Here is a 12,617-nt window from a genome sequence, read left to right on the forward strand (position 1 = left end):
AAAGGCAGATTACCATCTCTGTGCGTTTAAAACTTCTTTTCTCAGGGAAGAGCAGCTCAGCTTTCACTTTCTCTTTCTCTCTCACAAACACACACACCCATCCCCATATTTGAACATATTTGAAAATTTTCCCCTATGACCCACTCAATTTTTTTTGTTGTTGTTCAAATTATTATTGTATAGGGCCTACTCATAATCCAAATTTAAGTTTGAGTTAACAAATACATAGCAATTTCTACCCTAACACGAATGTTCTCTCTTTCACTGTGCAAAGTTTGCTGTAGCATTTTCAGTTACTGACATCTTCAAAACCATTGAAGATGTCAGAATGACATTTTCGTGACTAACTAGACTCTGATTTCCTGATGTGATGTCATGGGTTACTTCACCATCTAGTGGCGGAAAAGGGAACAGCCAAGTGTTCCTGATCAAATAAAGAAATGTACCCTTTCAAATAAGAATTTCAGTCATATGTCATTTTAACTATCGACAGAGCTTATCTGGGTTTTGGACATCCTCTCACGGTCACGGACGGTGTGTGACAAACCATTATGAAAGGGCAAACTTATCCTACAATGTGAGGGAAAATCAGAAAGAAAAAGTGCCCTCCATTTTTCAAAGTAGCTCACTTTATGGTCTCTTCTTTTTTGGATATGGTTTCGAGGCTTCAGTCCCTCACAGTCCCTTGTGATGTCCCCAGGTATATCTATCTATGCTGAGCCTGCATTTTTCATCCACTATTCTGGGCACAGGACAGGGGTGTCAAGGTGTAACATTTAAGAGGCTCATAGGCTTATGGGATATGGGTCATCGCGGATGTACAAGCATGCAGTAGAATACATTAAAGGAAGAAAAATATGGAGTAAAAAAACCTTTAGACTGTAATGTTACTAATTATAATGATTTCATAGCGGAATATCAGCACGTATCGACATTTTGCTGCCAGTCTACGAGTCAAATGGATAAATACATGTAAAGGAAATATGGTATATCCTACAACTGGCCAATGACTGTAACTGTTATATCCTATCATTGTTTGTATCTGATTTATTATGGGCCCCAAGAAACTTACAATGCGACCGCATAGATTATCTGACAATTTTACACTATTCTGTCGCGATACAGTTTGCCTTTGTAGTGTCATTTAATTTGATCGGATATGGAAAAAATATATGTATTTTTAATAAGTAATGGGAATCCCTTGTAGCATGCAAAACAAAATGTTTATCTAACGCACACGGGCTCCGGGAATATACTCCAAGGGAGAACCCCCTCGTTATCTTTAATTATTCCCACCACACCTGTTTGCAGATTCAATTGAACTGTGGTGCCTGTCATCGTCACGCCAACACATTTGTCCAATTACTGCGTGTAGTTCTTATTTAGGGACAAAGCTATCTCCATGACAAAGCTTAGTTTAATAACATAGGGCATAACCATGGCTTATCATAGTCTACACAAGTAACACAACTATGTTTTAGCTATAGCATTATTTTAACCTGCTACCCCAAAGTTGAACTGTCACTGAGTTAGGTTTGATAATAGGAAGATGTTGGATCTTCTCTTGATTCCAGCTACATAAATCATGCATGGCAGATGAGTAGGCTATTCCAACGTCTTGACAAAAAAGATGTCTCCGTGAACATGGTGTATGAAGGCATACATTGCCTTAGAAGTATGGACGCATGACCACAATCCTCTTACATCGCACCTTACCAAATATGGATTAGATCCCAGCGTTGCAATTGCGTTTCACCTACAGGTCACTTTGAGAGGGCTTTGTATGGACATAAGGGACATTGAACTGTTAATAGACTTTCTACTCAATGTTTTACCAGAATGATAACATAGATGATTGTTACATTTATCTAAAATGTGTATTTTATATTGGTATTCCACCTGATGCGGTGATGTGCGACGGTACAGTGGAATCAAGGTAATAAACAGGTTGTGTCTGCAAACAGGTAGACTTTAGATAAATTATACATTTAGTTGTCACCATCAACATAGTCTGGACGGCGTGTGAACAGGCGACACAAGTACTGATAATGGAAGCCACTTGTAACTCTCCAGGGTGCTGAAGTTGTATCTTATTGTTGTAGACGCAAAGGAACCCGTGCGCACTGTCATCCAATTGGAAGCGCAAGGACGATGATCAGTTATGGTGTGCCATCTTCAAGCAGAGCAACGACGTTTTACCTAATCTCGGTTTACACTTAAATTTTAACTTCTGTCATCTGGGATGTTTAAAGTGGTACAAGAGGCAAAGTTTGAAGAAAACATGTTCAAGTGAAGTATAGTGAGATTCACATTACCGATTTGGATGTCAGAGTAAGGGTGAGCAATGAATACCACGGTAAGTAACAATATGCTTAATTTATTTGAAGGCCCAAATATTATTTGTGTCATTCAGTATAATATTTGATTTACCTTAAGGCATGAAATTACTTGTCAGTGTCAAAATCAATGTTCCCTAATTCAATGGCAATAACTAATTATGCAATCAGTGTCTGTGGTCAACAAAGTAGACCTAATTATCAAACAAATTAATTTCACAGACTCCCAAGACTTGTATGTAACAGCAAGGTTTACCAGTACGGATACCCAAAAGAAACAATGCACCAGTTACCACTCCATTTCGGGAATGTATTATGGGAGCTGTCAAGCCATCCCTGTTGTCCAATTTTGAGAAGTAAATACAGCCTTGGGACAATACCATTTTACAACTTCTCACTATGGATACTGCTAGGATTTCTGACGTTTCCATGTTGTGTCCAGTGTTTAATTTTCAAAGTGGGAGTTCTTGGGCCTTGGAATTGTGACCCAGTACACTCCAAATCGCTGCCCGCGGTTGCAGCCAAATTGGCCGTGGGCAGGATAAATGACGATTTTAGCTTGGATCTGGGATGTAAAATGGATTTTATGGTTCTTCAAGAGCCCTGCGAAACGTCAAAAGCACTGACAACATTTGTGAACTACGAGCAACTCGTCGACGCTTTCGTGGGACCTGCCAATCCTGGTTACTGCAACGCTGCTTCACTTTTGGCTAAGAACTGGAACAAGGCCATTTTCTCCTGGGCTTGCATTAATTATGAATTGGACAGGATCCAAGGGTATCCAACATTTGCAAGGACTTTACCGTCTCCAACGCGAGTGCTTTTTACAGTGCTAAAGTATTTCAGGTGGGCCAATATTGGCATAGTGTCCTCCGATGAGGATATATGGATAGACACGGCTGGTAAGGTGGCTAATTCTCTGAGGAGTCAGGGGCTCCCCGTTGGCATAGTGGCGTCCGTGGGGAGCAATGAAACCGAGCTGGAAAACACTCTACGGGATATTCAGAAGGCAGGGGAAATAAAAGGTAAGTGCTTTGATTGTCTATTTGCTGGCCTACCAATTCTCTCGTGAAAACATCTTTGGAGAGCAGAGAATTAGTTATCCAGTACATTAAATATAGTGTGTCCTAGCCAACTTCCTATTACACTTGTACACACCAAAGTTGATATGCAAGATGTAACCAAACCAATCCATTCTGCTATGTTATTTTGTACTAGAAAGCCAGAGGTGAACAATATTACACAAGATCTGAGGTGGATGGAAAGTTGGATTGAAAGACACTGTTAGAGCAACCTTAACCCTTCCATTAGGTTGAATTACTTGATAATCTGCTTGCATGCCTTGAGCAGAGTAACAGATGTTGGCAGTCAACCAGTGAAAGTTGACCAGATTTATTCTAATATGATTGGGCTGATTATATCATCACAATAACACCATAGATAGCATTCTGCCTTTCTGCCCACGGAGCTACTGACTGTGCTGGTCATTGAAGCAAACAACACAACACTAAAGTGAAGGAAGGTTAAGGTGTCTTTATTGCCTGGATTGGTTTTAAGGATTGGGATTAAGGGAACTGCTGCACAAAATAGACATTACCAGACATCCCAATAAAAGCACAGCAAATACAGTTTAAAGTCACATATTTGCAGACATTACTCTGACATAGTTTACAGTCACACACCCCTCACCTTACATGCTTACAGGCAGTAAGTGGAACTTGCCGTTATCTTAGAGCCTCCTTGCTTTCCTGTCTATCTGTACTGATCTGTGCTAACCGTGGCCCTAACCTGGCCTTTACTATCACTACCTGTGCAGAGTAAACTCTACAATCTATGCAAATTTTGCCTGTGCGCTGATTACTCACCCTCTGCACTGATTAATGACTCACTGCCCTAATCACTGTTTGCCTTGTTAATTCTGCAGTCATCATAATGTGCATGCATTCGGTCCTGCTGGGTGGGGCGAAGCAGAGAGCTTTCCTGCTGAAGGCCCATGACATGGGGTTTACCCGCGGGAAGTATGTCTTTGTGCCTTATGACGCCCTCCTCTACAGCCTGCCCTATACCAACATCTCCTACGTCACTTTGCAAAATGACACCAGGCTTCAACAGGCCTATGATGCTGTGCTGACCATAACTGTCGCCTCAGACCTGATGTCCTTCAGTGAGGCGTTCAACATGGCGAAGAGATCTGGCGAGCTCACTATCTCCCATGAGCCAGAGCAGGTGAAATACAAGTTCATTGCAAATAAATGATAAGCATTTGAAGGGCAACCATACAACCACATTGCAGTACTAATACAAGCACTATGTAATGCCATACTCCATCCTGCTTATAATCGCTGCCCTACTATAAGCATATTTCCATCACAGTCACACATATTGTGAGGAGCACTTTCATTTCTTACCTCCATACACACTCAACGATTGCACTGTGTTGCAGGTATCACCTCTATTTGGAACGATCTACAACGGTCTGTACCTTATTGCCAAAGCCATACACAACTCCAGGAGGGCGGGCCAGTGGCTCAGTGGCTCCAACCTGGCGTACTTCACACGCAACATGACTTTCCAAGGCTTCAACCAGAACATACGAATAGACAGCCAAGGAGAGAGCCAGACCAACTATGTGATTTTAGACACTGATGGCTGGGGGAGTAAGTTGTACAGGTGCTACCTGGTGGAGCTCAGCACAGGCACGCTGCGCTTTGCTGGAAAGTCCATCCACTTCCCTGGAGGATCTCCTCCCTCATCGGACTCGAGCTGCTGGTTTGACCCAGAGGCAGTCTGCACTGGAGGTAAAGGATAACACGTGTAAACACAGTAGACAAATGAAGACATCAGCAATCATATTATCAACAAATAAACAATCATGAAAACAATTTTACATGCATGCATGAATACAAATGTTGCTAAATGCGTGTCTCTTGTCCTATAGGTGTGGAGATCATCTATGTTATCATTGTGCTTGTTGTCATTTTGGTACTGGCACTGGGAGCCCTCGGCATAACACTTGTCATAAGGTTATTTGTTTACCATTTTTGCTATTTCTATCGTTTAGCTCTATCGTTTTTCTATCGTTTAAAAGATGAATTTAAGCAAGTGAAAAAACTGTCTGTTATTTGCAGGTGGAGGATACAGCAGATCCAGCTGGTGAAAGGGCCCAACAGGATCTTGTTAACCCTGGAGGACCTAACTTTCATCGACCCTCAGCTAAGCAAGCAGGCAGGTCTTTCCCATTGGCCTTTAAAGTAACACTATGTAGGAGTCAATTTAGTCAATTTTCACCATACTAGATAGGGTAATGAGTCAAAGGTCAATGGTCATGCTCCTACCTACAACTGCAATGTTACATAGTGCAATACCAGCTGCACTGTCAGAGACTCCATTCTCTGTACTGTATGTCAGTATAGCATCAAAATGAGTTTGAGAGAGATTTTTTATTATCACTATTTTAAGATTAGAACTACATTGTGTTATTATTCTTGTCTCTGTGAATGGCGCCTTGGTCTTGGTCAACTTGGTCTTGAATGACAACTCTTGCCCCTGCAGAAAATCACTTTAGAAGATCTCACTGACTCAAAGAGTGTTATTGATGACAAGAGTACAAAGTCAGCTGACCCATTTCAGTCTGAAAATAGCGTGGGAACAGTTACACATGAGACATCAAACGTAGCCGTCTATGAGGTACGTAGAACATTCCATTGACGTAGTATGTTTTGGCATCACTCCTGTTGGCTGTTGAAAGATTCATTATCTCAACACATCTCTCTCAATCATAGGGTGACTGGGTGTGGATGAAGAAGTTTAAAGATGGGCATTTTAAAGAAGTGAAACAGAGTTCAACCAAGATCTTCACAAAAGTAAATTCTTCAATACCAACTCTAGCATACAAGCTGTTCTAATCTGCCTCTTGCTGAGAAAACACCTCACCAAGTTCTTGACTACTATGTGTTTTGTTTTCTAGATGAAGGACCTAAGAAATGAGAATGTCAACCCATTCCTGGGCGTCTTCATAGACTGTGACATGTTTGCCATTGTGACAGAGCACTGCTCTCGTGGAAGCCTACATGACCTTTTAAGGAATGATGATGTCAAGCTGGACTGGATGTTCAAGTCTTCACTGTTGCTAGATCTCATAAAGGTGAGGTGGAGTGCAGAGGCAGAGTACAGACAGAGTACACAGCTTCATTACTTGAGTAAAAGTACAGATACCCTTTGCTAAATTTTACTCAAGTACAAGTAAAAGTACAACAGTCAGATGTCTACTTAAGTAAAAGTACTGAAGTACCGGTACTTGTTTTTAAAAGTACTTGAGTATCAAGAGTACAAGAGTAGCCTACATTTTCTAAATATTGCATTACTACTGCCACAGTGCTTACATTTATGTACAGAAACGTCCTACATGGAGTTATGAAAAATGTTAATGTTAATACCTTGGAGAATGTAAAAGGAATTGAAAGTAAAATTAAGTCATTTTCATTTTTTTACCATGTTGCCAGGGATGGGCAGTATTTCTAATACATGTATTTAAAATATGTATTTCAAATACAAAATACTATTTTGTAATTGAAACACTTGAAGCGAAAAACTATCATAAACATCCATTGTTTCGTCTATGGTTTCGTCTCTAATCTAAATCTGACCATGGAGTTGACTTTGGCGGAAAGCTGAAGGTGATTGCTGATAGACTGTCCCAATCAGTGGTGCCTGCACAATCCAATCACGTTTATGAGGGAAACAACAAATTAAGGGTTTCCGAGATTTTTCGTTTTTTCCTTTATTTTTTAGAAGTAACAGGTACTCACGGTTATGGATAGAAATGTAGTGGAGTAAAGAGTACAATATTGGCCTCTCAAATGTACTTGAGTAAAGTCATGAGTACTACCCCAAAAATTATACTCGAGTAAAGTACAGATTCCTCAGAATTGTAGTCAAGTACTGTACTCAAGTAAATGTACTCCATTACTGTCCGGCTCTGGTGGAGTGAATGTAGCATCCTCAAAGTAAGACCCATAGGCCCATAGGATATGTTCAGTACACAGAGATATAAATCCATGACATGTTTGTATTCTCTTAGGGCATTAAATACCTTCATCACAGAGACTTTCCACATGGGAGGCTAAAGTCTAAAAACTGTGTGGTTGATGGCCGCTTTGTCCTAAAGATAACAGACTATGGTTACAATGAGCTTCTAGACAACCAGAAAGCCCCCAAAGAGATCCCTCCAGCAGCAGGTAAAATTCACAGATATATTTACATGCACATGCATGCACACACACACACACACACACACACACATGAACACACACACACACACACACACACACACACACACACACACACACACACACACACACAAACTAAAAATTAGTGAGGTGAATTGATTTGATATTCACATAATTGTCCTTTCCACAGAATTGTTTTGGACAGCCCCTGAACTCCTCAGAGATTTAGAACATTCACGAAAAGGGACTTGCAAAGGGGATGTTTACAGTTTCGCCATCATCCTTCAAGAGGTGGTGGTACGAGGAGCTCCGTATTGCATGCTGGGATTGTCTGCAGAAGGTAGGTCATTGCGATATTAGTGTGTGCAGGTGTGACCATGAGTCTTATTCAGTTTCAGCCCAGTCAACAGGTGGGTATGATAGATTTGTCACAGATTGAGATCTCATACAAGACATGATGATGAAAACGTGATGTGTTGCCATGGCTGTGTCAGCATGGACTGATGAAACTCTGTGGGGTTGACATAAGTACTGGCGCTGTCACATTTTATAGATGTGTACAAGTGATGTAGATATGAACTCTCCATGACTTCTGTGTCTAAACCTGCGGTCTCACATGCATTATTTGTCAATGCAATATATCACTGCAAGCAGCCATGGGCCTTTTCTTGTGCCCCCCCCCCCCCCCCCCAGAGATCATCCGTAAGGTGCGGAAGCCTCCCCCCATGTGCAGGCCCACGGTGGCCCCCGACCAGGCTCCACTGGAGTGCATCCAGCTCATGAAGCAGTGCTGGAGTGAGCACCCCGAGCGCCGACCCACCTTTGATGAGATCTTTGACCAGGTAAGCGGTCCACCTCACCTCGCAGGGAAACCAGAGTATTGAAAAGTTGGAGGGCCTCCTGTCTGGTGCTTATCATACTCCCATTTTCCAGCATGGGACTTATATGTAATAACGTCAGCAGCAACACACCAATCTCTCATGGTCTAGCACAATCTTACCGTGGGGTGGGGGTGGGGGGCACACATATCAAAGAAATAAGTGGGTGGTCTGGAAGTCAGTTTCTACAGAATTGTCCTTTTGTGGTCTCCTTTTGTGTATTCTGTTTGGGATTTGCGATCACAAAAATAGCGGATATTTTCTTTTTTCATCTTCTACACAGATTTGAACGTACACCAGTAGGCTTACACAGTGAACCTTATGAGCCCTTATGAATCAGAGCACAATGAATCAAAGAATTGTACTGCTCAACTGTCTGAACTTAAACAACCCGCTATCATTTGTATTCAGTTCAAGCTCATCAACAAGGGCAAGAAGACCAACATCATTGACTCCATGCTGCGCATGCTGGAGCAGTACTCTTCCAACCTGGAGGAGCTGATCCGGGAGAGAACGGAGGAGCTGGAGGTGGAGAAACAGAGGACAGAGAAGCTCCTCTCCGAGATGCTGCCACCGTGAGTCATTGCTTACCTCACCTGAGGCCTGAGCTAACCCATGGATTAGGTCTGCTCTGTAATCACTTTTTGGAGCAGTCAAGGATTACACACAGCCAGTTTCACATTGTGAATTGACACATAAAAAATAGTTTTTAATATGGTTATACTGTATGTCTCTGGACATATTCAGCCTTTTGAAAATGGCAACTCGCCTTTCCCATGTGGCCTTTTGGTAATTCTTTCAACTCCGTTATTTTTTGCTTTCCATTGTCTTTATCTTGAATGATGAAGCGGTAAACTTGCTGTAAACGATGAAACTGCTTGGTCTACTCAAGGCCGCACATGCAAAAGCATGTCTTTATAATTATACTGTATGTCTTGAAAGCATGAAACCAAGATGATATTTCCCTGCTTTAGTTCTGTGGCAGAGGCACTAAAGACAGGTGCAACTGTGGAGCCAGAGTACTTTGACCAGGTGACCATCTACTTCAGTGACATTGTGGGCTTCACCACCATCTCCTCTCTCAGTGATCCCATTGAAGTGGTGGACCTATTAAATGACCTCTACTCACTCTTTGATGCTGTGCTGAGCAACCATGATGTGTACAAGGTTAGTCTGCAAGGAGCTGAGGCAGGCAGATGGAGGTAGATTGCTTCATTCTGATACACTTCCATATTGTGTTCAGTTGGGTGCGATAGACGATCTGAGCTATTAACATAGACTATGTTACAATAGAGGTTACAATAGAGAAGACCTGAAATCACAGACAAGCAGAATGAAATAGCAAATGACAAAGAGAAACAGAGGGGCTCTGTATACCTCCCTGCCGCTAAAGATACAAAGTCACATGTGTTTTTTGTTCCTGTAGGTGGAAACCATTGGTGATGCCTACATGGTAGCATCAGGTCTTCCCAAGCGAAATGGCAACAAGCATGCAGAAGAGGTCGCCAACATGTCCCTGAACATCCTAAGCGCAGTGGGCACCTTTAAGATGAGACACATGCCAGAGGTGCCTGTCAGGATACGCATTGGCATCCACTCAGGTGGGCAGTGCAGCCGTTAATGCACATTACTTGCAATCAGTTCAGTTCCAGGTGATTTAGTATGGATTAGCGATTTTAGATTAAGACCAGTTTTGTTTGCTGCATTTGTCTATTTTGTTGATTTGTCCACTGAATGCATTTGATGTTAAATTCAGTAGCACATGGGGGTGATGTGACGCTGTGCCCTCATGTGTGCTCTGTGTGCAGGCCCTTGTGTTGCTGGGGTGGTGGGTCTGACCATGCCTCGATACTGTCTCTTTGGAGACACAGTCAACACTGCCTCCCGAATGGAATCCACAGGACTGCGTAAGCACATTTGGCTTTGTTGTGTTGTCCATTTCTATGATCTACCTGTTGTATCTGCTGGACATCTGTTGTACTTCCAAAAGCTGAGGTGCTTTATGCTGTCTCTCTTCAGCTTATAGAATTCATGTGAACCAGAGCACTGTGAAGATCCTGCGCTCCTTGAATGAGGGCTATAAGATTGAAGTCAGGGGGAAGACTGAACTGAAGGTACATAGATGCTCTCGCTGTGCTCTGCATGACTTCTCTGACTAGGATCGACCCTGCCAAAGATAACCAAGTGTTTTTACTCCACTGCAGGGTAAAGGTATTGAGGAGACATACTGGCTTGTGGGCCAGTCTAGCTTTACAAAGCCTCTGCCAAAGCCACCCGAGATCAAACCAGGGTAAGAGAATGCACACAGACTCGTAGTGTCCAAAATGCCCATGTTAACACAGGGCTGTAACAGTATTCTTCCATTCATTCAAAGTGTTGAGTGAAAAATAATGTCTACAGCCATTTAAAGTGTTTCAACTGAAAATGATCCACCTTGTGCGTTCTAATGAAACCTGTGTGTCGGTGTGTCATGTAACTCTGTTTGCATGCACCATGTGCAACTTCACCATTTCCATCTCAGGGAAAATAATCATGGTCTGAACCCTGAGGACATTGCTGCATACAAGAAAAGGAAAGCAGAAAAAAGACTAGCAGAGTCTCAAAATCAAAAGCAAGGAGGTAGTGCCTTGCATGCAATGTTGTGATGTGTTAGCTGGTGATAGCAGTTATGTGACGTATGCAGAAAAATATTTATGTGGTATTTATGCAGCTTTTAATGTGGTATTATTTGTGCTTTTTGTATTTGATTGTTTTCTATGTTTTTGCTGCTTTTTAAATCTTGCATTGTATAATAATGGTCTTTTTTACACAACACCATGTTTCACATCCAACTTGAGTTTGAAATCCATTTTCCATAGAGCATAGCTAAGGAAATGTGTGAAACTGTGAATCTATATCTGTGTAAAAACATTTCTAACTTGGTGTCCTACAGAGACAACTGGCAAGACATGGTGACAGAAGAGATCAAGAACTTATTCCGCAAGGCCAACAGACAAGTGGACAAGCCCAAGGTCTGAGGATAGGACAGGACAGAAATTATTTTACGAGCTCAAGACAAGAGGGGAAAAGAGCAGAAGCTGAAAGAACAACACAAAGTACCGGCCCACTGGATGTAGAAGCAGAGAGACGGCAGGAACCTGTATGGCCACCAGCCCTGAGAACAGCGCACATAAACCCTGCCTGATCACTCTGGCTTACACGGACCACTCTAATAGGATTGGCCACAGGTCTAACTAATCTCCCTCTGTCCAGCGCAGCTGAAAGGCACTGCTCTAATGAAATGAAAGTTGTCTTGCAGGTCACTGGGGGAAGCGAGTGGACTGACGGCCTCCTTAATAAACAGTGCAAGCTGCTACTTTTGGCCACCACGTGGCTCAGCATATGATAGCCCAACACTGGAGTGTACGGAAACCTCATTATTTTGGGTTTCATATTTGGAGGTGTATTTACTTCTTGTTCCACTATTGATCCTTTACTATTAAGTTGACCATCTTAAGGGAACGGAAAGGAAAACTATTGTCTAAACTGCTTTTTAATTCTATATGTTACAGTAAATTCTTTGAGGAGTCATTGATATCTGGTTAGGTTTAACAAGCATTTCCTGTCTGCTATTCTGAGGGCTGTGCCATGCATTAATGGGATGTGCTTTTAGTGCAACTGTCAGGGAGTCTAGGGCAGGCAGTCCCAAACCTAATGAAGATAGCATTGCTTAATTAAACATGAAGTACACAAAAATACACATCCGTGTAGTGCCAGTAAATGTTATGCATGCGACTGAATTGTTATGTTATTATTTGACATAGGCAGCATTGATATCATTTTATATGCATATGTTTGATTGATACACAGTCTAGGGTCAACAAAAAGTATAATTGCCTTACATTAGTTACTCATAGATAAGACTTGCTCTCATGTTCTGTTAAGTCAGGTCAGGAGAGTAATATTTGACTGATAACTAATGAAACCCAGAGATTTCTTAGGGCCATGCCCATATTTAAGAGATGTTATTCTCTGCTGCACTTGAAGGCACCTCACCGTGGTCCACTGTATATTTATTGTATTTATTTTTAAGATAAAAAAGAGAGTGAATGTAATGGAAATATGTAGTAGATATTTACTTAAGAGTGCTCTCATGAAATTGTAATTGTAGGCAGTATTGTAGTCTTTCTATTCTG

The 12,617-nt window shown here is 41.8% G+C and overlaps 1 protein-coding gene across 1 annotated transcript; it reads left to right on the forward strand.

The window, feature by feature from the left end:
* Positions 1-2,249: 2,249 nt before the first annotated feature.
* gucy2f (guanylate cyclase 2F, retinal) lies at positions 2,250-11,569 on the forward strand. The gene is made up of 19 exons (XM_042063698.1): positions 2,250-2,356; positions 2,559-3,361; positions 4,261-4,562; positions 4,780-5,134; positions 5,275-5,359; positions 5,465-5,561; positions 5,889-6,023; positions 6,119-6,199; positions 6,304-6,480; positions 7,417-7,573; positions 7,755-7,904; positions 8,258-8,406; positions 8,854-9,017; positions 9,417-9,609; positions 9,869-10,043; positions 10,251-10,349; positions 10,462-10,556; positions 10,647-10,732; positions 11,375-11,569. Exons 2-19 carry the CDS (start codon positions 2,617-2,619, stop codon positions 11,457-11,459), a joined length of 3,330 nt encoding a protein of 1,109 aa, XP_041919632.1. The 5' UTR covers positions 2,250-2,356; positions 2,559-2,616; the 3' UTR covers positions 11,460-11,569.
* The last annotated feature ends 1,048 nt before the right edge of the window (positions 11,570-12,617 follow it).

Source organism: Alosa sapidissima, chromosome 15, assembly GCF_018492685.1.
Source record: "Alosa sapidissima isolate fAloSap1 chromosome 15, fAloSap1.pri, whole genome shotgun sequence".
Classification (NCBI taxonomy): Eukaryota; Metazoa; Chordata; class Actinopteri; order Clupeiformes; family Clupeidae; genus Alosa; species Alosa sapidissima.